The sequence below is a fragment of the Triticum aestivum genome, chromosome 2B (genome assembly GCF_018294505.1).
Source record: "Triticum aestivum cultivar Chinese Spring chromosome 2B, IWGSC CS RefSeq v2.1, whole genome shotgun sequence".
Lineage (NCBI taxonomy): Eukaryota > Viridiplantae > Streptophyta > Magnoliopsida > Poales > Poaceae > Triticum > Triticum aestivum.
In genome coordinates this window covers 21,970,628-21,992,282 of record NC_057798.1, presented here as the reverse complement: position 1 = coordinate 21,992,282, position 21,655 = coordinate 21,970,628, and the positions used below count along the sequence as shown (strand labels likewise).

At 49.1% G+C, this 21,655-nt stretch overlaps 2 protein-coding genes and 1 pseudogene across 4 annotated transcripts; 2 read left to right on the top strand and 1 right to left on the bottom strand.

The window, feature by feature from the left end:
- Positions 1-542: 542 nt before the first annotated feature.
- Positions 543-1,932, top strand: LOC123040070 (disease resistance protein RGA2). Of its 2 annotated transcripts, none has more exons than XM_044463010.1 (2): positions 543-799; positions 900-1,932. In XM_044463010.1, exon 2 carries the CDS (start codon positions 914-916, stop codon positions 1,811-1,813), a length of 900 nt encoding a protein of 299 aa, XP_044318945.1. In that variant the 5' UTR covers positions 543-799; positions 900-913; the 3' UTR covers positions 1,814-1,932. The 2 variants fall into 2 exon arrangements, with proteins under 2 accessions (XP_044318945.1, XP_044318946.1); XM_044463011.1 differs by having other exon boundaries at positions 874-1,932.
- Positions 1,933-7,170: 5,238 nt separating this feature from the next.
- On the top strand, positions 7,171-11,198 carry LOC123040069 (putative disease resistance RPP13-like protein 1). Its single transcript, XM_044463008.1, has 2 exons — positions 7,171-9,396; positions 10,595-11,198. The coding sequence occupies exon 1, from the start codon at positions 7,171-7,173 to the stop codon at positions 9,385-9,387; it is 2,217 nt and encodes a 738-aa protein (XP_044318943.1). The 3' UTR covers positions 9,388-9,396; positions 10,595-11,198.
- An 868-nt stretch (positions 11,199-12,066) lies between these two features.
- On the bottom strand, positions 12,067-16,917 carry LOC123043194 (putative disease resistance protein RGA1; annotated as a pseudogene). Its single transcript, XR_006419079.1, has 2 exons — positions 13,384-16,917; positions 12,067-12,575 (listed from the first exon to the last, which is right to left on the bottom strand). The product of XR_006419079.1 is annotated as a putative disease resistance protein RGA1 (transcript).
- Between the last annotated feature and the right edge of the window lie 4,738 nt (positions 16,918-21,655).

Here is a 21,655-nt window from a genome sequence, read left to right as displayed (position 1 = left end):
ATTTTGCTCGAGTGTTAACTGTGAAGAAGATGAGAAGGAACTACAGTTGCATGTGGAGTCACATGCAGTCTGGGAGTAGCAGGGGTGCTCATGGCGTATCTCAAGTCCAATGTATATGGAGATTCGACGCATTGAGGAATTCAAGGTGGTGAAGAATATTCGCCAAGGTGAAGTTTGTTAGAGTTGTATCGAATATTATTGTACAAGGTAGGCTACAGTTAGACTCTGAGTTGTATTGTAGTTAGGTAAGATATGGATTCGTGTCCAAGTAGGACACTTGTATCCTAGGCCTCTCATATATATCGGAGATATAAAATATTTGACAAAAAATGAAATTATGAACAAACGAGGGCACCATGGTATATGATCTTTCCCCCACTTGTTCATTTTTTCCCGAATAACCGGGGTGGACGCCTGAGGGCTCTCCCATGGTGATAGCCGTCAGATGCCGAAGGGATGGCCACGATAGCTCCAACAGGTGTGAAAAGGCAGCATAGCTTTTCTGACTCAAGCGCCGCGCCGTGTTTCGCTCGCACATGCCAAATGGCTTCTAGTGAGTGTCTCTTATGTGGTGCAATGGGGCACACCCTGCGTCTCGCACATGCTCGGTTATTTCGTTCTACTCGCCTTGCACCAATAATTTGATGGAGCTCGCTCTGCACATTTGTTTTTGTTTTTGTTTTTGGAGCAGAAGCTTTACTCTCTGCAGCTGCTAGATCTGGTTTCTCCTTCCTCTGGAGCTGTGAAGCAAAGCTAATGTTCGATCGATCCTCTTCTTCCTGTCCTTGCTGATCGATCCGTGAGTGCCATGCGACCTGATCGCCTACCTACTTGCTAGCCAGCAGCTTAGACGTAGTTTTGACAAATCATTAGTTCCTTCTCTTTTTTTGTTACCACAGATCGGCGCAGCGCCATGCCGGCCACCGCCTTAACTGTTACCGGGTGGGGGCTGTCGCCGGTCATCAAGGAGCTCGCAGAGGTGACGAAATCCTTCCTGTATGGCCGGTATAGAAGCTTCAAGCGTTTCGTCGATGAGCGTGCTCAGCTGGAGGAGATCGTGAAGAAAGCCGAGCCCATCATGGAGAGACGGCGCGGCGTCCACGACGACGAGACGACGCGTGAGCTCATAGATGCCATCGACGAGGTGAAGGGCGTCCTGGATGCCTTTCTCTACCAGGACATCCTCCTGGCCAACTTGGCAGCGAAGCACAACAAGCTCACACAATTCGCCTACTCCGCGAGGAGAGCCGGCCGGCAGCTGGTCTACAAGGACGAGCCGTTCAGACGGCTCGAGAAGGTGTGGAAGAAGCTGCCCACAATTGATCAGAAATTGCAGCTTTTTGCTGGAGAAGCCGCCTGCGAGCCAATGGAGAAGAAGGCGACGGGCCCGCTGCCGTTGCCGGGGGATAAGCTCTTCGTTGGGTACACCAAGGAGTATGATCAGCTGATGTCAGCCTTGCTCAACGACCAGCCCAGCAGCAGCAACAACCGCCGCAACATGGATGTGGTAGCCGTGGTCGGCCCCGGCGGCTCCGGGACGACCACGATGGCTCGGCGGGCAATTAACGACCACAGAGTGGCGGAACAATTCGATTTGAAGGTATGGGTGCATGTTTCAAACACGTTCCTCAACACCCACCTGTTAGCAAAGATCTGCAAGTCCATGGAAGGAACCACATGCCAAGCAGAAGCCGGGATGCTGTTCAGCAATCTCCAGCAGATCGTTCGTGAAAGGTTCAGCTCCAAGAAGTTCCTGCTTGTGCTTGATGACGTGTGCAACAATGAATCAGACAATGACATGGGGACAAGATGAAGACTGTTAGACTATGTATAGCTTCTGTACTTATGTACGTATATTGTACGTATTGTAACACATCCATTATATATAATGAGATAAGCCACCCCTAGAGGGTTGTGCTGGTTCCCCCAAAACTTATTGTCTTACATGGTATCACGCTAGGTTACGATCGCTTCCGCTTCCAAACCCTAATACCCGCACCGCCGCCGCAGCCGCCGCCCCCTTCACCGCCGCCATGTCGAGCGCCGCCACCACCGGTTCCACTGCTGCGGGGTTCCTCCCGGCCTCTCTTGCGGCTCTGCTCAACCTCCCGCTCGATGCCGTCGCCGTTCCGGCTCCGATCGGGACCAGAAGCATCGGCTCCGTCTACTCCACGCCGCCGGCGCCCTCGCTTGGGCGCGACCTCGTGGTCCACACCGCGGCGCCGCCGTCCGCTGCGGACTCCGCGGGCGTCGTCCCGCCGCTCCTGCCGCAAGCGGATCACACCGCCCCGCTGGCGGGGTTGGCGGCGTCCGCCCCGGCCGCGGGCCTTGCGGCGTCCGACCCGGCCGCGAGCTTTGCGGCGTCCGCCCTGGCTGCGGTCCCGCCTCCTCCCGCATCGGCTTCGGTGCCTCCGGCTGCCTCCATGGTGTTTGCACCCCAGGCAGCCCCCTCGATGGGATCGTCTTCGCCGCCGCCGTTTCACTTCGGTCATCTCATCACCATCAAGCTCTCCGCCGACAACTACATCTTCTGGCGTGCGCAGGTTCTCCCGCTCTTGGGGAGTCACTACCTGCTAGGCTACGTCGACGGATCGCTTCCCTGCCCACCCGCACTGGTAGACAGCGTGCACGGTCCGGTCTACAATCCGGCCCATCGCGTCTGGACGGGGCAGGACCAGGCGAACCTCTCCTCCATCCAGGGGTCGCTCTCGCCGGCAGTTGCCGGACTTGTTGTCTTCGCGAAGACGTCTCATGAGGCCTGGACCATCCTTGAGCGAACCTTTGCAGCGCAGTCCCAGGCTCGTGTCTCTGCACTCCGTCGTCAGCTTGGAGAGTGTCAGAAGCTTGACTCCACTGCCACTGAGTTCTACAACAAGGTCAAGGGCCTCGCCGACACATTGGCCTCCATTGGACAGCCCCTCACCGACTCCGAGTTCAACTCGTTTATTGTCAATGGTCTTGATGAGGAGTATGATGCCTTAGTCGAGATCATCAACGAGCGGGGCAACTCGACACCCATGCTGGCACACGAGGTTTTCTCTCGGCTCCTTCTCACTGAGCAACGGGTCGAGACACGCCGCTCCAGGGGCACTGGCTCCCTCTCGGCCAACGCCGCCACCAAGGGTGGCCGCTCTTCTTCATCACCCCGGTCTCCCTTGGGGCTGCCACCGTCGCCCGCCTCGGCCCCCCCACCTACTGCGACCTTACCGGGGGCTGGCGGTCCACGTGTGTGCCAGCTTTGTGGCCGCGATGGGCACTGGGCCTCCAAGTGTCATAAGCGCTTCCAGCGAAGCTTCCTTGGTCTTGGCAATGACGGCAAAGATACACGCAACAATGCCCGTCAGGTCGCCATGGCTGATCGTCCCGCGCCGCAGAAGCAACAGGGACACACTCAGTCCTACTCCATCGATCCACACTGGTACATGGACTCTGGGGCGACAGAGCATCTGACCAGCGAGATGGGGAAGCTTCACACTCGTGAACCCTATCATGGCTCCGACAAGATCCACACCGCCAATGGAGCAGGTATGCACATCTCTCATATTGGTCAAGCATCTCTTCTCACTAGACATGCCAATAGGAGTCTTCAGCTTCGCAATGTTCTTCGAGTTCCATCTGTGACCCGTAATCTTCTTTCAGTTCCTAAACTCACACGTGATAATAATGTGCTTTGTGAATTTCACCCTTTTGATCTTTTTATTAAGGATCGGGGCACGAGGGACATTCTTCTTAGTGGGCGGTTGTGCCAGGGCCTCTACCGTCTGGAGCATCCTGGCGTCGCCCGTGTTTTCAGTGGAGTTCGGGTCTCTCCGTCACAGTGGCATGCTCGTCTTGGTCACCCGGCCACACCTATTGTCCGTCATATTTTGCGTCGTCATGAGCTTCCTAGTTTGTCTAGTAATAAAGATGTAGCAGTGTGTGATGCTTGTCAGCAGGGGAAGAGTCATCAACTTCCTTTTTCGGAGTCCAGTCGTGAGGTGAAACATCCTTTAGAACTTGTGTTTTCAGATGTATGGGGTCCTGCTCAGACTTCTGTCAGTGGTCATAATTACTATATCAGTTTCGTTGATGCTTATAGTCGCTTTACCTGGCTTTACCTTATTAAACGCAAATCTGATGTGTTTGATATTTTTGTTCAGTTTCAAAAACATGTTGAACGTCTTCTCAAGCACAAAATTGTTCATGTCCAGTCGGACTGGGGGGGGCGAGTATCGCAACCTCAACTCCTTCTTTCAGTCGCTTGGGATAGCTCATCGTTTAGCATGTCCACATACACATCAGCAGAATGGTTCAGTCGAACGTAAGCATCGTCATATTGTTGAAGCTGGTCTTACTCTTTTGGCCCATGCATCTGTTCCGTTTCGGTTTTGGAGTGATGCTTTCACCACTGCATGCTTTCTCATCAACCGTACTCCCACTCGTGTTTTAAACATGAAGACTCCCATTGAGGTTCTCCTTAATGAACAACCTGATTATACCTTTTTCAAGGTATTTGGGTGTGCTTGCTGGCCGCATCTTCGTCCATATAATAAGCGCAAGCTTGAGTTTCGTTCTAAGAAGTGTGTTTTTCTTGGCTATAGCTCTCTTCATAAAGGTTACAAATGTCTTCATGTTCCCACTAATCGTGTCTATATATCTCGGGACGTCGTGTTTGATGAGCATGTTTTTCCCTTTGCCAAACTTCCTGTGTCCACTGTCGAACCACCATCTCTGCATTCATCCTCTGTTGCTTCTGACCAATTTGATGATGTTGCATACTCTCCTTTGCTGTTACCTAACCATGGTGCAGGAACCGGACGTGGGGCTCGTTTGGAGCTGTTGGAGGATTCACCATCATCATCGCCGCCTTCTGATGGGCACGTCGATCGCCCTATGTTGCATGGCATCGATTCGCGTGCCCATGCATGGTCACCCGAAGAGCCCGTCGCGCCGAGCATCTCCACTGCTCGGTCCGCTACGCCAGCGACCGCCGAGTCTCCAGCGGCTCGGCCCTCTTCGCCAGCGGCCGCCGAGTCTTCAGCGGCTCGGCCTGTCACGCCGTCTTCGCCCGCGGCTCGGCCCGTCACGCCGTCTTCGCCTGCAGCTCGGGTCCGCGACGCCGTCCTCACGTCGCCTTCATCCGCGGATCGGCCCGCGACACCGGCCGCGCCACGGCCCACTATGCCGGGCTCGCCATCGGCCCGGTCTGTGACGCCGGCGTCGCCAGCTGCTTCGTCTGCTCTGCCGGTTTCGCCGGTGGGCCGGCCTTCTTCGCCGACCGAGCCCGAGGCTACTGTGTCTGGCTCCTCGTCACCGGCTGACTCGTCAACGTCGCCGTCCTCCAGCCCGTTGCAGGCTGCTCCGTCGACCTCGGTGGTTCCTGTGTCCCGACCACATACACGCAGTCGCAGTGGCATTTTCAAACCTAAGGAACGTAAGGATGGTACGGTTGCTTGGTTGGCTGCTTGTTTGGCTGCTGCTGTTGCGGATCCATCTTCTGAGCCTCGCTCATATCAGGCTGCCCTGCGCATTCCACATTGGCGAGAGGCTATGGAGCAGGAGTTTCATGCTCTCCTTCGTAACAAGACATGGACTCTCGTTCCTCCACCACCACGGGTAAATGTTATTGACTCAAAATGGGTATTCAAAGTGAAGAAGCATTCGGATGGATCTATTGAGCGTTACAAAGCGCGACTTGTTGCTCGCGGTTTTCGGCAGCGCCATGGTCTTGACTATGAGGACACCTTCAGTCCTGTCGTCAAGCCTACCACTATTCGGCTTCTTCTCTCCATTGCTGTTTCTCGTGGTTGGTCACTTCGTCAACTTGATGTGCAGAATGCTTTTCTACATGGATTTTTGGAGGAAGAGGTTTATATGAAACAGCCGCCTGGTTTCTCTGATCCTGATCGTCCTGACTATATCTGTCGTCTCTCCAAAGCACTATATGGTTTGAAGCAAGCTCCTCGTGCCTGGCATGCCCGCCTTGCCTCTGCCCTTCGTGCTCATGGGTTTGTGCCGTCCACTGCTGACACTTCATTATTTCTTCTACAGAAGCCAGAAGTCACTATGTATCTTTTGGTATATGTCGATGATATTATCCTTGTCAGCTCTTCTCAGTATGCTGCTGATGCTCTTGTCTGCTCTCTTGGTGCTGATTTTGCGGTCAAAGATCTTGGGAAGCTTCACTACTTTCTTGGAGTTGAGGTCACTTCTCGTGCTACTGGTCTTGTCCTTACGCAGAAGAAGTACTCCTTGGAGTTGTTACAAAGAGCGGGCATGCTGAAGTGCAAACCGACCACCACACCCATGTCGTCTACCGACAAGATAACAGCTGTTGATGGTGAGCTTTTGTCTCCTGCGGATGCCACAGAGTACAGGAGCATTGTTGGTGGACTTCAGTACTTGACGATCACGAGACCAGATATCTCTTATGCTGTTAACAGGGTTTGTCAGTATCTTCAGGCTCCCAGAGATACTCATTGGGCTGCTGTTAAACGCATTCTTCGTTATGTTCAGTTCACCCTGACATTTGGTATGCATATTCGGCCGACTTCCTCTCGGGTCCTTTCGGCCTTCTCTGATGCAGATTGGGCTGGTAGCCCAGATGACAGGCGATCCACGGGGGGTTATGCAGTATTCTTTGGCCCTAATTTGATCGCCTGGAGTGCTCGGAAACAGGCTACTGTGTCACGTAGCAGTACTGAAGCTGAGTACAAGGCTGTGGCTAATGCTACTGCAGAGATTATTTGGGTGCAGTCTTTGCTTTAGGAGTTGGGTTTGTCTCAACCACAGCCTCCTATTCTTTGGTGTGATAACATCGGTGCTACATACCTTTCTGCAAATCCAGTATTTCATGCCCGAACGAAACACATTGAAGTTGACTATCACTTTGTACGGGAACGTGTATCACAGAAGCAACTCCAGATCAAGTTTATCTCATCTAAGGATCAACTTGCAGACATCTTCACTAAGCTTTTACCTCTACCACAGTTTGAGACTTGTAGGCGCAATCTTACCCTTCTCAGTTCTTTAGAAAGTGGCTAAGATTGAGGGAGGATGTTAGACTATGTATAGCTTCTGTACTTATGTACGTATATTGTACGTATTGTAACACATCCATTATATATAATGAGATAAGCCACCCCTAGAGGGTTGTGCTGATTCCCCAAAACTTATTGTCTTACAAAGACGATGTGGGAGGACGTGCTAGCCTCATTCGAAGGCGGAAAGCCAGGGAGCAGGATCCTGATGACGAGCCAAGCAAACATGTGCGTCAGGGCGCTCGGCGCCGGGACAAGGATCGTGCTGGACGGGATCGGCGCCGCCGACCTCGCGCTGGTGCTGAAGCAAACGGCGTTCGGGGACGAGCATGCAGAGACCCCGCTCCTCGACGATGTTATCCAAAGCGTCGCGGTGTGTCTCAGGGGCTCACCGTCGGCAGCGAAAGCTGCCGTCGGCAAGCTGACAGACAAGAGGAGCAAGAGCGGCTGGAAGGGCCTCTTAAAGCCGGGATCAGGACACTCCGGCGCCGGCGATGCATGGAGCTACTGGAATCTGTCGCCGCAGCTGAGATCTTGCTTGGGATTCTGCAGCATGTTCCCGGACAAGTGGGAGTTCGAGCCTGAAACGCTCGTCAAGATGTGGATAGCAAATGGCATCATCCGCGGCGACGACAACGGGAATGTGGAGATAGGGAAAAAGTACATTAGAGATCTACAGGCGAGGTCCTTGTTCAAATCCATCAAGGAAGACGGACGAACCTACTTTGTCCTTCCTGAGCTGGTCCATTCGATGCTCCTGTCACTGCCCACGAAGTATTTCCACAGGTTTAGCCATGAGGATCTTACCAGCAGCCCTACAATAGTCCCGGAAAGTGTTCGGCACCTATCCCTGATCGGTGGAGGATGCCATGCCCTGGCTAAGCTTAAGGAGATGGAAAACCCTGTGCTTAACAAGTTGAAGACGTTATTAGTCTTCGAGGGCTCCGCAATTGACAAGGAAGTAACCGAGCAACTCAAGGCCGTCACTATGCTGGACTTGGCTGGCACACAGATCGTCGATCTGCCAAAAGGCATCGGCAAGTGTAAACATCTGCGGTACCTAGGCCTCCCGGATACCATCAGGAGCCTTCCTGCCGCCGTTACAAAGCTGTTGCATCTGCAGACTCTGTCCCTGGGCAAGAAATGCACGCTTGATCAGGGCTTCCCAGCTCATGGCATGTGCAGCTTGATCAATCTGAGGCACCTCGACATGCCCGTCAAGTACATTGGCATGACAAGTCACCTTGGAAGGCTGAAGCAACTCCAGGGGTCAATCGAGTTGTGCGCTGACAAGGGACAGAGGCATGTCATCCTCCAAGAGCTTGCCGGAATGAACTCCCTCCACGGCACCATCACCGTGAAGGGGCTTCACGCGGTCGCCAGAAAGGAAGAAGCTCAGAAAGCCCGCCTTGAAAAGAAAGAGCATGCTAAGGTCCTAAAGTTTGAATGGTCGGGGGAACGAGCTTGCTCCATCCGCTCACAGGAGGAAGTTTTTGAGGGGCTCCGGCCACCCCGTAACATACAAGAGCTGCACATCCGCAGGTACCAGGGCACATCATCGCCTAGCTGGCTGGAGGGCAACCACCTAAAAAACTTGAGTCAGCTGCATCTCATAAACTGCCCCAATTGCAAGGTGCTTCCATGTCTTAACCAGCTGCCTGACCTCAGGGTTCTGCACATCAAAGAGATGCGCTCCGTCGGTCGGATTGACCGCATGCTCTTGGGCGGCAGAGGCGGGGTTCTCCGGTCGCTGCAGAAACTTGAGCTGGATGATATGCCCAATCTGGCCGAGTGGAGCGTCGATTCCACCGGCGACGCGTTCCCTCGCCTCCAAGAGGTACACATCCTTAACTGCCCCAAACTGAAGCACCTGCCACGGATCCCATCCACCGTCATCAACTTGAAGATAGAGCACGAAAACTCTTACCTGCACATGTACCCCTGCTCGAGGTCGACGTCGGCCTCTTTTGTTTTGGAAATCCACGGGGAGGCGGTGGAGCGGCTGCAGCAAGATTTCCTCCTCCAGGATCCCGCCAGGGATAACCACGCCCTGAGCATTAAGAGCTACGCAGGGCCCGGTGAAGTAAGCATCAACCTTCTCTCTTCTGCCAGAAGCCTTTCGTTGAGCCGATGCGTCGTGACGGATCGGCAGCTTGAGATGTTCTTCCAGAAACTGCAGTCCCTCGAGATGCTGGAGATCTCTGATTGCACCGAGTTCCGCGCGTTCCCGGACGACGCCGTACCAGCGACGCTGAAATCTCTTAGGTTGAAAGGATGCCACCCCACGCTTATGGAGGAGCTACATGATAGGACAAGCCCTACGTGGGCAAGGATTAACTCAATCCCCAGAGTCAACATTATTGACTGATTTTTCAAGGTATCGACTAATGTTGAGCTCCCTCCTTTTCCCATCCTCTGTCTTCAATTTGGTTAGATTTATACGCCCAGAGTAAAATGTAAGTCTTGTTTAGTTTCCTTAAGCCAAGGCTTTTAAGTTCAACTAAGTTTATACTCCCTCGGTTCGGAATTACTTGTTGTAGAAATGGATGTATCTAGATGTATTTTAGTTCTATATACATCCATTTCCGAGACAAGTAATTCCGAACGGAGGGAGTAGAAGAAAGTATTTTAACATCTATAAAACAAAACCAATACAAATAGATACATCATGAAATATATTTTCATAGTGTATTTATCTACTACTCCCTCCGTCCGAAAATACTTGTCATCAAAATGGACCAAAAAAAGGATGTATCTAAAACTAAAATACATCTAGATACATCTTCTTTTATTCATTTTGATGACAAGTATTTCCGGATGGAGGGAGTATTATAGATATTGATATTTGTTTCTATAAACTTGGTCAGACTTCGAGACAAAACAAATAGGACTTACATTTTGGGATGCAGGGAGTAATTGCATTTTGTTTCGGCAATCCTAATTATAATACGGCACTGCAATTTTAGGATTTTTATGAGATTGCAATGAAAGAGGGGACCTTTTCCTTAGGCCCTTTATTTTTAGAACTTCTTTTTGCTACATTATACTGATGGAGCAGCACATCTGATAGACAGTCATATTTCTTAATTATCCAAATTTATAGGTATAAACTTCACTTCATATACTGCATCTCTAATTTTCTTTAGCATTATCCAAAATTTCTTGGTGAGGTTTTCATTAATTCATTTTCCAGGATCACATGTTCATGCATGTTCAGATTAGTAAAAAAAAAAATCCCACAAGGTGAGTTGATTGATTATGCATGCCTCTTTGCCATGAGCTTGGATTGTTTAGGATGTAGAATTTTCTGATAATAAGGACACTTAATCTAGCAAGCCTGTTAGTTAAATGTGCTTTTAATCTGCTAGACATACCTGACAATATTTATGCTTTGCTTGGAAACTGGATACATAAAGTTTCACTCTACTGATAAACACCTAATTAATGTTTGCTCGTGTTTCTGTTGTTCTCTGGGCTATTTGGAGGATTAGGAATGGAAGCATTTTTTATAATAAGAAAATTATCGACCCATTAATATGATAGCAAGGTTGCTGAGTGATTGTACTATTTTGCAGAAATCACAGGAAAACCAAGAAAAGCTGAAGTGGGTGGCAAAGGTTCTAGAACAAACAGCAGATGAAGTGTTCAAGGCAGTGCAAGGGTGGACTTCTGGTGTGCCTTGTATCCAAGGTTGAGGAGATCTGCTGCGGTGGATGATGCTTCTTCTACACGACGATGAAGCTTCTGCTGTCCAGAATGTCCTTGGTCTGCTGGATGTCGATTTTATCGCTATCTGAACTTGTTTCTTTCAGACTCCGTTGTCGATTGTGAAACCTGGAACTATGTATGATGTGCACAGCTGCGCCGTTGAGTTGCGCTGCTTTTGCTTCCTGTGCACCTGGTGTTAGCTGCCCAATTGCCTTTGTTGGCTGTAGGGTGGGTTGATGCTGGTTAGGTGCTCAGGTTATCTAGCTCTTGATAGGACTGAATTTGTTTTCTCTTTCTTTAGTAGTTGTAAAACTGTGATTTCTGATGATGAAATCGGAGGGGTGCCCTCTTTGTCAGGAAAAAAGCAAGCATGTTCGTAAAAGTTTAAATTGTTGTCACTCTATGCAACATATTATTAGTTCTATAGACGTGACTCCAGTTTACATCCATGATGTTTAAATGTACCCCCTGAATCCATGTTCCCTCTCGCTCTTCTATCTCGTATAAGGCCAACTATAACCGATCCCATGTCCGGTTATAACGGAGGATAAATTATATTTCCTAAATGATAAGTGCCACACGTGTGGCATTTATCAACTTGGACCACACGTGTTGGATACCAATAGATTTTGGGCGCACGAATCTTGACGCATATAATATGACATGTCAGAATTTTCGTGCGGGCGAACACATCGATCCACCGAAGCGGCACCACGTTCGGGCGGACGCGTCGACCCACCGTACGGCGACCGATATGTTTCCTCTTCCTCTTATCCATTACCTCTCTTGTCTCTCCCTCCCCCGTCGTCTTCCATCCCCATTTTCGCCTTTCCATCAAATCCACCGCACGACGAGCTACGCAATGGCACATGCTACCCTTCGGCGACTCCAATGACTCCCCCAGTGCGGTGTTAGCGATTGGCACGGCGGAGGCTGGGGGGGGAGGGGGGGGCGCTAAAACTTGAATGGCATATCAATGCTAAAATGCGACAATAACGATAATATTTGACCAGGTGGGGAAAGACTGGTGCAGCAAAGAATACCCAATATAACTACTTTGAGTGAATGATAGAGAATGTTTTGTCAAAACTGCACCAATGCATGTCCATTATGTAATAAATCATTTTACTTGCATAGAAAATAAAACTACATGCAAAATTAGTGGACAATAACAAAACTGAAAATCTATGGCAAGCCCAGTGAGATAATATTTTAGAAATTTCCCATCACTCGTCGATGAAATTCGTGTAAAGTGGGAAGCAGTATGCATATACAAATTACAGAAATATATGTTATAAAGTTAGCGGAAAGAAGATATGTGCAGAAAAAATCCGAGATATAAAAAATAGGATGTCTAGCCGTGCAAATGCAAATAACAGCAAATCACTTGTCCAAAACATTACATTGGTTGAATACAAGCTCCTAAACTAGCGCACACAGCACCGCACAACCACACAGGTTTATACGATTCCAAATATCCAAATACAATCCACGAATTACATAGAACACAACAAAAGCAAAAGTACAGCAAATTGTTCTGATAAAAAGCAAGATCTCAACAGTCCACTAGTTTTTGTATTTTTTTTTTAAAGAAACAGTCCGCTAGTTGAACATGCTAGGCGATTACAACTGCAAGAACCAGGGGGAAAGGGTGCGACAAAGGCGGAAGAGAACTGCTGCTCTGCACAGCTCTATCGGCCTGGTTTTCCCCCCATTTATTCACAAATTTTCGCCAGACTGCGCGGCTGATTTGGATTTCGGGACTTCAGTACAATGGTGAAGATATCCCTTTGACTATCACAAGGCGAGTTGATACTTCAAACTTGTTGCCTCCAGCGTTTCAGCATCCTGTAAACATAGATTACAATCAGACATGTCTCTCAAGATTGAACGTGACAAGATATCACAGGGAACTAACTGCAGAGGGCGCTGAAGGCCTCCGCTATAGCAGAGAGTAAAGATCAATAGTGAAGTTGCTGATAAAATATATGGAAACTGTTAATACTTCCGTTTTTACCTGTGATCGCAGCTCTCTTTCTGCACTCAGATTTTCATAATTTTCTATAAAAGCTTTTGAATATGCCACTGCATCTTTATGAGTTTACCTCCTCAAAACATTTCCATCATTTGATGGTTTTCTTAATCATGCGCTACAAAACCAAACACTTCTCTTGAAATGCCAATTTCGCAAGGTCAAGTGACAACAACTGACTGGAATGAACACTTCACATGAGCTGTAAAATAACTCATATTTTGACTAGGACCAGGATTCCATAAGGTCAAGAACAATGGACCAGCAAAACAAGGCTGAACAACTCAAACCACTGGGTTAATCCAACCATTTGAGATGTGTTCCTACAATAATTAGTTATGTTAATCTCTCCCAGTCACTAAAAATCTAAGAAATTCCCAGATGAGGGAGACCCTCCTAATGTAACAGCTAGTGTGATGGTTCCACCAAAGCCACCTGGGTTCGAGTCTCCCACCTACTTCGAGTGCAAAACTTCCCTTACATTTTTTCTTCAAAAAAAAGGCAGGGTTTTTCCTCCCTTTCGCCTTTTCTTTTTGATATTTAGATGTTTGTAAGCTTCTCATGAACATGCACAAACACATACAAAATTATAAGCAAAAACAGAGGCTTGAAATTTATATATACCTTCACAATATTCTGTTCCTCAATCGATACACTAGGCACAACTGCAAGCTTCTCAACATAATGCCCTTTCATGTTTCTTGATTGCCTGGACAATTCAGGGTGGCACCGAAAGATATGAAGTGTTTCCAGGGAGGACGGCAGATCCGGTAAAGATTGAAGCTCCGTGCAGTACGACATTCTCAGCACCTTCAGATATGAAAGGCTCATAAAGTTCACAGGAAATGATATTGCAGTTACTTCAGGGCACCTCTCGATCACCAGATATTTTAGTGAAGCAAGATACTGCAATGAGGATAGAGAACAAAGCGATTGACAGTTGCGATTGACAGTTGCGAATGCACAACTCAGTGAGCATTGTGCAGAACTTGACAGTTCCTGCTACTGGAAGTGATGTTATGTTAGGAAGGTCTGTAATCTCCAAAGAAGAAAAACAAGGCAGATCCTGGAGAAAGCTTCTTAGAGTCTGGTCAGTAAGATCAAACCAAGAGAGCTGAAGTTTTTGCAGAGATACCAGAGACCCCAGTTGTTCAGCAGCAGCAAGCTGCTCAGCCCTACTTATATTTAACACTGCAATGGACTGTATATGATGTTTGTAGAGTAATCTATTGAGGATGACAGAACTTGTGCAAACATCCAGCTGGAGCATTTCTGAACTTGAAGAACAGGGTGCAAGCCTCATATATGGTATCAACCGTGTACGTTTGATGGTAACTTCACGAGTAGCTTGGTTGAAGGAATTTTGATCAATTCTGGACAATCCATCAGACTTACCCTTTCAAGGCATGGAAATGAGTTCTTGTCCTCTATGCCAGCCCACTCACACAACTTCGGGAAATCATCAAATTCAAGGACAATTAGAGATGGAAATGCCACATCACCGGTGCCATAAAACTCATGTCCAATTTGATCAACTGCACACATCTCCTTCATGTGTAAATATCTGAGTGATCCTAAATTTCCCAATGGAGGAAGGATACACAAACTCCTGCAATTGATAAGGTGCAAGGAACGCAGTTGCTGCAGTGACTGCAGCCAACTGGGAGCTTCTGCGCCACAATACCTTCTAATATGAAGTACCTTTATGACATGGTGAGGCCGCAGACCTTCAAGCACCTCTTCATCAGCAGGAGGGGAGCTATTTCTACTAGCTGAGCTCCGTTCCAAATTCAGAGAATTAAGATAAAGTTTCTTATTCAACTCAGCTTTGCGGGCTTCTTCATAGCCTGAAACATTTTCTAGACATTTTATATTTAGTAACCCATGAAGACCATTGATGTTCCTCAACTCTTCTGGTTTGCGCCCTTCCCTCTTCTCAACGTGGAGCTCAAGTGATCCCTGGAGGTTTGCTAGCCGGCCAATGCCTACCATTCCTGCAGTATACTTTATTTCAACCATAAGATGCCGCTATTGACCAACATATTAACGCTCGCAGGAAGCTTCTCAAGGGAACATTTCCCAGTGATGCACAATGTTTGCAGATGCAGAAGCTTTCCAATCAACTCCGGAAGTTTTTGGATGGTGGCATTGATAGATAGGTAACGGAGGTGCAGTAAGTCATAAATGCAATGAGGCAACTCTTTGGAGTTATAGCCGCTGAGATCAAGAACACGCAAATGTTTGCACTTCAACAAGATATTTTCTAAATTCAAAGAAAAATCTTCTTGGAGGCAACTGGAGGAGGACAGAAGTGATGGTCGGATTAACAAGGTGCGCAGCTCTTCTAGCCCAGGGAAGCTTGTGAGACCAATTAGACTCTTCACAGTGACCGACAGATGGCGCACTGTTGATGGGATGTCACAATTCATGCCATCCTCAATATGGAAGCAGTCCTCTGCTGCAACAGACTTTGCAAGATCATGGAGTAAGTCATGCATTAAGTAGTAAGTCCTGGATCCAAGCTTGATTTCTTGGAAAAATGAGCGTGAAAGGAGCAGACCAAAATATTCTCTAGCTATGTCTTCCATCCTTTTGTCAGCCGTGCCTTGTGGTTGAACAAAACCCTCGGCAATCCAAAGGCGGGACAAGTGTGCTGGATCAAACTTATAGTTCTGTGGAAACAAACTGCAATATGCGAAGCACCGCTTGAGGTGTACCGGTAGGTACTTATAGCTCAAGCGCAGGGCAGGTAGAACAGCATTGTCTTGTAATCCTGTTTTCATGATCTTCATCCAGTGATTTTTGGTCCTTGTATCTCCCAGCAAAACTCCCACCAGCTTGGCAGCCAGAGGTGACCCATTGATTTTTACAGCAATCTGCTTCCCGATTGGGTGAAGATCTGGATAGGCATTCTCGCGCCCACTTGGAAAAGCATGTTCCTTGAGCATGGCCCAGCAATCGTCGCTACTGAGCGGATTTACAGGGTATAGCTGCGACGCACCGAGGAAGTGAGGGACAGTGTTGATGCGAGAAGTTGCCAGAATTCTGCTACCAATATCTGCTGACTGTAGAGGAGGCATCATGTCCAGCCAGATCTCGTCCATGCCATTACATACATCATCAATAACAATGAGATACCTCTTGGATGTAACAAGTCGACGGAGCTCGGACTGAATCATTTGAAAATCCACCATCTTGTCAACAGATATATCCCAAGGTGGCTGGGCTGACCTTAAGATCTCGGCTGTGAGCTCCATTGTGTTGGAACCAGTGGAAACTGACACCCAACATCTGACTTCAAAATGCTTGGCAACTCTTGTATCATTGAATACCATCTGAGTGAGCGTGGTCTTCCCAATTCCTGCAGTACCAACAATGGAAACCATCATGTCAGGTGCAGTAACCTTGGCGCATGGCTTGATGAGCATGTGCACGACGTCATCCCTCTCCTTGTGGCGCCCAACAAACACCCCAGTCTGAATAACTTGCCTGCCTGAATCAGGCATGGGCGAATTGGAAGCTGAGCCTGCGCCCATACAGCAGGATGCCAATCTTGCGAGTTTCTTGATTCACCACCTTGATGCCCCTCATGACCCTGTGGGTTGGCTTGGACGCAAACAGTGCAACAAGAAGACGGCTGCAACCACACCACCTCAGAGCGGAAAGGAGCTTGGATCCATGGCTGGGTTGAAGTTTACCGTACTGGAGCTTGTCCTGCAGGGCCTCCATGAAGTGGACGGCGTCCCTGGCCTGCAGAGCCAGAGCCTTGTCGCCGGCACGCTGTGGGTAGGCGCCGGCACATATGCTCCAGATCTGGAGCAGATGGGCGATGAGAAGGTCCAGATCCGGGTCGGCGACCTTGGACCGGCACCTCCTAAGCTCCCATTTCCGACGGGTCCTGTGGCAGGAGTGGATCTGGGCGGCCAGTCCCTCCATGGCCCGAAACGCCGAGAGGACCAGCTGCAGCGCCTCCGCCAGGCTTGCAGCATCCAAGCCGCCATCTTCCTCCATGGAGATGGAGGGCTTGCATCCACTGGCTAAGTTTGATTCCGGAGTGTGTTGGGTGGTGCCTCCTCCGAGCTCTGATGATGGTTGCTGCTGCTCTTGACGAGCCAAAAGCAGTCCACCACTGCAGTGCTTCACATCTACACCAGCCAAGAGCCCCACATTGGATATAATCCAAGCCAAGGCACTCCTTTCCAATCAGATGCAGTACCAGTGGATTCCAAGCAAGACCTGGCCCAGTTCGCAGCGTCGTGTCAACATCTCGCGAAACTTCGCGGAAGGTTCACTCCGATGCCCCCGTCCCTGTCACCTTCCTCCTTCTTTTTTATAATAATAATAACAAGAAAAACACGAGTTACGACAAGCTCGCATCGACCGTGTGAATGCTCAGGTACGTGTGAATGCTCACCTAAGCTAGAGCATCTCTCCCGTACAACTTTTTATATCGCGTCAAACTGCACATCAGTTTTACAGTTTTGCATGAAAAAAACAAACGATTTGAACGGACATCTTAAACATCCCCGGCCCTTAAAAAATTTTGAGTGTGAATTGCCGCCCGACCCGCAAAAACGCAGGTTTTCCCCCGCCCCGTTGGTGCCCTACAAAATGAAAAGGCAGTTGGCGGGGGGACATTTCAGCCTGCTTGCATTTCTCTCCCTCAATCCACAACCACCGGCCGCCTTCGATTCCAGCCATATCCGCCCACTGAAACACACTGTCGGGCCGCTGCAAACCCGGGTCCACCGCGCCACTTCGCCAGCACCGCGGATCTGCCGCGCCCAGCCACCCTTTGGTCGCCGCCTGCCCCGAATCCGCCGGTGAGTCCTTTTCTAGCCCTTCAAGTTAGATTTAGCGAACGATTTTCGCTGATGCGAGCTCAGTTGCAATTTGTAGATGGATTCGAGCACTTGCGAGGAATTTTTGCTCGAGGATTCGTCCTCGTCCGACGTCTCAGACATAGAGACGCTGCTCGAGAACAATCGGCGGGAGATGGTGGTGGTGGTCCTTGTCGCGAAGGAGTTCGAGGATAGGAACAGAAAGAGACGGCGACGATCGACTATCGGCTGCCTTTGCATCTCTCGTAACCGCCATCTCGGAAACATGATGCTGATGCAAGACTATTTCGCGGTGTCACCTACGTATCCGCCACACCTCTTTCGAAGAAGGTATCGAATGTGCCGATCCCTCTTCGTAAAAATAGTAGAAGCTTGCGAGGCCAATTCTCGATTTTTTTACAAAAGAAAAAACGCCGCGGAATTCAAGGGTTTTAGCACACACACAAAAAAACTCGGCAGCTATGCAGGTGATTGCATATGCCATTCTGGTTGACTATGCCGACGAATATCTTCGCATTGGCGAAGATACTACAATTAATTGAGTTGGTGTATAGATTCGCCAAAGTGATCATCTGTGTCTTTGGTCCTGGCTATCTTGGGGCACCCAATGAGAAAGAAACGAAAATGTTGATGGCAACAAATGAGAAGCAAGGTTGGTCGGGCATGCTAGGAAGCGATGATTGCATGCATTGGACTTGGAAAAACTGCTCGAAGGCATGGCACGGGTAGTATTGTGGCAAGTCTAGTGATGCAACAATTGTGCTAGAGGCCATTGCATCCGAGGATTTATGGATTTGGCATTGCTTCTTTGGTTTGTCGGGTACTCTCAATGACATCAATGTGTTGCATCGATCTCATTTGTTTGCTAGACTTGCTAGTGGTAATGTCCCAGCTGCCTGCAACTACACGGTGAATGGGCATCAATACACAAAGGAATACTATCTTGCTGATGGTATTTACCCTTCTTGGTCTATATTTGTCAAGACCATCAAAAAACCCGAAAAAAGGAAGCAAGCTGAATTTGCAAAGGCACAAGAGGCTGCTCGAAAAGATATTGAAAGAGCCTTTGGGGGGTTTTGCAAGTTAGGCTTGTCATTGTTTGTGGTCCTGCTCGTTTTTGGGACAAGTGAATGCTAAAGAACATCATGACATGTCTTGTGATTCTTCACAAGATGATCATCAAAGATTAGAGGGACATGAACTTGCACTACTAGGAAAAGGGCTATAGATAGGATTGCTACTAATGGCGCACCAAGTAAGTAGTGCGCCACTACTATATACTAATGGCGCACCGGTCGATGATGCGCCATTAGTGTGGAAGACACTAATGGCGCACCGGACACACGGTGCGCCACTAGTATTAAATTTTTTTACCATTTTTCCATACATACTAATGGCGCATGAGGTCGAAGTGCGTCATTACTAGTTCTAACTAGTAATGGCGCACCGTGCAGACAGTGCGCCATTAGTATATATTATTTTTTTTACTTTTTTGCAAAACTACTAATGGCGCACCGTGTCAAAGTGCGCCATTACTAGTTTAAACTACTAATGGCGCACTTTTCCACAGTGCGCCATTAGTATATATATATATATATTTTACTTTTCTGCAAAACTACTAATGGCGCACCGCCTGCAGGTGCGCCATTAGTAACCAGGGTTACTAATGGCGCATTTGCTGGTGGTGCGCCATTAGTAACCTGGGACCAACAAGATATTTTGGACAGCCCACCTACCCACTCACTTTCCCCACTTCATTCTCTCCACCTCCTCCTCCAAGCTTGTCTCGGCTGCCTCCTCCTCTTCACCTCATTTGCACCATAGATTCATCAAAATTAAGTGATGAAATTACCTTTTTTTGATAGGTAAGTAAGGGGAAAGCTATCTTCATGATGTAGATCTACTTTTTTTCTCCCTAGCTCGCTCCAACAACGTGCACATGCACTTTTTGTGGCCTAGCTAGATCTATGTATGTTTGTGGTGTTGCATGTGTTTGTGGTGTTGCATATATGTTTGTGTTTGCAGGTACCGGTATTTGAAATGCGATAGTTGCCAATATTTTGCCGGAATGTTGATTCATTTCCGTTTCGGCGAGAATTTTGGCACTATGCATTCTTTTTGGTCCTATTTTTAGGGAAGGTCATGCCAAATTTTTTCTTGGTTCTAAAATATCGTTTTGCTCTACCCCGCAGGCCACCATGGTCCGCACGATGACCGAAGGCATCGTGAATAGGTTTTTGAGCTCCGCGAAGGCCGAGATGCTTCAAAAGAACGAGACGGAGATAAGATGTCCGTGTCGAAGATGCAAGCTGAAGAGCCTTATTGCGGACCCGGATTCCGGGCAGGTGCGGGACCACCTGCTCTTGCGTGGTTTCATGGATGGCTATCGGTGGCAAGGTGATGAAGATGACTATGAAGTCGTCCATGGGGGCCGGGCAAGAAATGAGGAAGGGCAACAAGACAAGTACCACCGCGGCGAGGGCGGGCGAGAAGACGAAGAATCTCCAGGACATGATCACGGCGGTGATGCTGTACACAGTCATCATGTAGAAGATGTCGTACATGATGATGAGGAAGATCAAGACGAAGGGCATGATCATGAAGATGAAGATGCCGGAGCAGACGACGATGGAGGCTGGGTGCAGGACCCTCATATTCAAGAGCTGCTTCTCAAGCAGACGGATAACGCAAGAGCTGCCGCCCGAGAGAAAGCCAAGCTGGATCAACTGGAGATAGACGCGGTTACTCCATTGTATGAAGGATGCAGGCCCGAGGATACCCGCCTGAAAGTAACGCTCATGGCTCTGGAGATGAAGGTAAAACACAAAATGACCGACGCATGCTTCGACGAGAACATGTCATTCTGGCACGAACGTCTTCCCAAGGGGAACAAGTGCCCGACCAGTTTCGAGGAGGCGAAGAAAATCGTGTGTCCTCTGGATTTACCGCACGTGAAATACCATGTGTGCATGAACAATTGCATCATTTATCGGGACGAGCATGCGGAGTCTACCATATGTCCGGTGTGCGGCGTCACTCGATACAAGAAGAGGAAGAAAGCTCCTCGAAAATCGGTGTGGTACTTTCCGATCACTCCTCGTCTGCAGCGGTATTTCGTGGACCCTAAGGTAGCAAAGCTCCTGCGTTGGCACGCGGATAGGGAGGAGAAGAAGCGGGAAGATGACGGAAATGATCCGGAGATAAATAAAAAAGACAAGATGCTGAGTCACCCTAAGGATGCGAGCCAGTGGCAAGCGTTGAACTTCGAATACCCAGAATTTGGGAAGGATCCAAGGAACATCGTGCTGGGCACGAGCACCGATGGAGTCAATCCGTTTGGCAGCCAGAGAAGCACACATAGCACCTGGCCTGTGTTTGTGTGGATGTACAACCTTCCCCCTGGTTGTGCACGAAGAGGAAGTACATTCACATGAGTATGCTAATTGAAGGGCCGAAACAACCAGGGAACGACATCAATCTGTATCTGGGGCTGCTGAAGGAGGAGCTAGACACGCTGTGGAAAACGCCAGCCAATACGTGGGACGCCGCAGAGAAAGAATATTTCCCTATGAGAGCCGCACTGCTCACGACGGTGCACGACTATCTCGGTTACGGATATCTCGCGGGGCAGGTAGTCCACGGATTTTCTGGATGCGTAAGGTGCATGGATGACACAACGTATCGCCAGCTAGATAGAGATCCCGGGTCTTCGAAAACCGTGTTCATGGGACATCGAAGGTGGCTTCGCGACGATGACCCGTGGAGGAAACGCAAGGATCTGTTCGATGGTGAAACCGAACCCCGAAAACGCCCGTGTACGAGGAGCGGCGAGGAAATAGACGAGCTGTTGAAAAATTGGAAAGACTGCCCACTGCCGGGAAAGAAGCAAAAGGCGCCAGAGCCGGGAAAGAAGCGAAAGGCGCCAGAGCCGCTGCTGAAGGTATGGAAAACGAGGTCTGTTTTCTGGGACTTGCCGTACTGGAAGATCCACCGTGTGCCTCACAGCCTTGATGTCATGCATATCACGAAGAACGTGTGCGAGAGTCTGCTTGGTA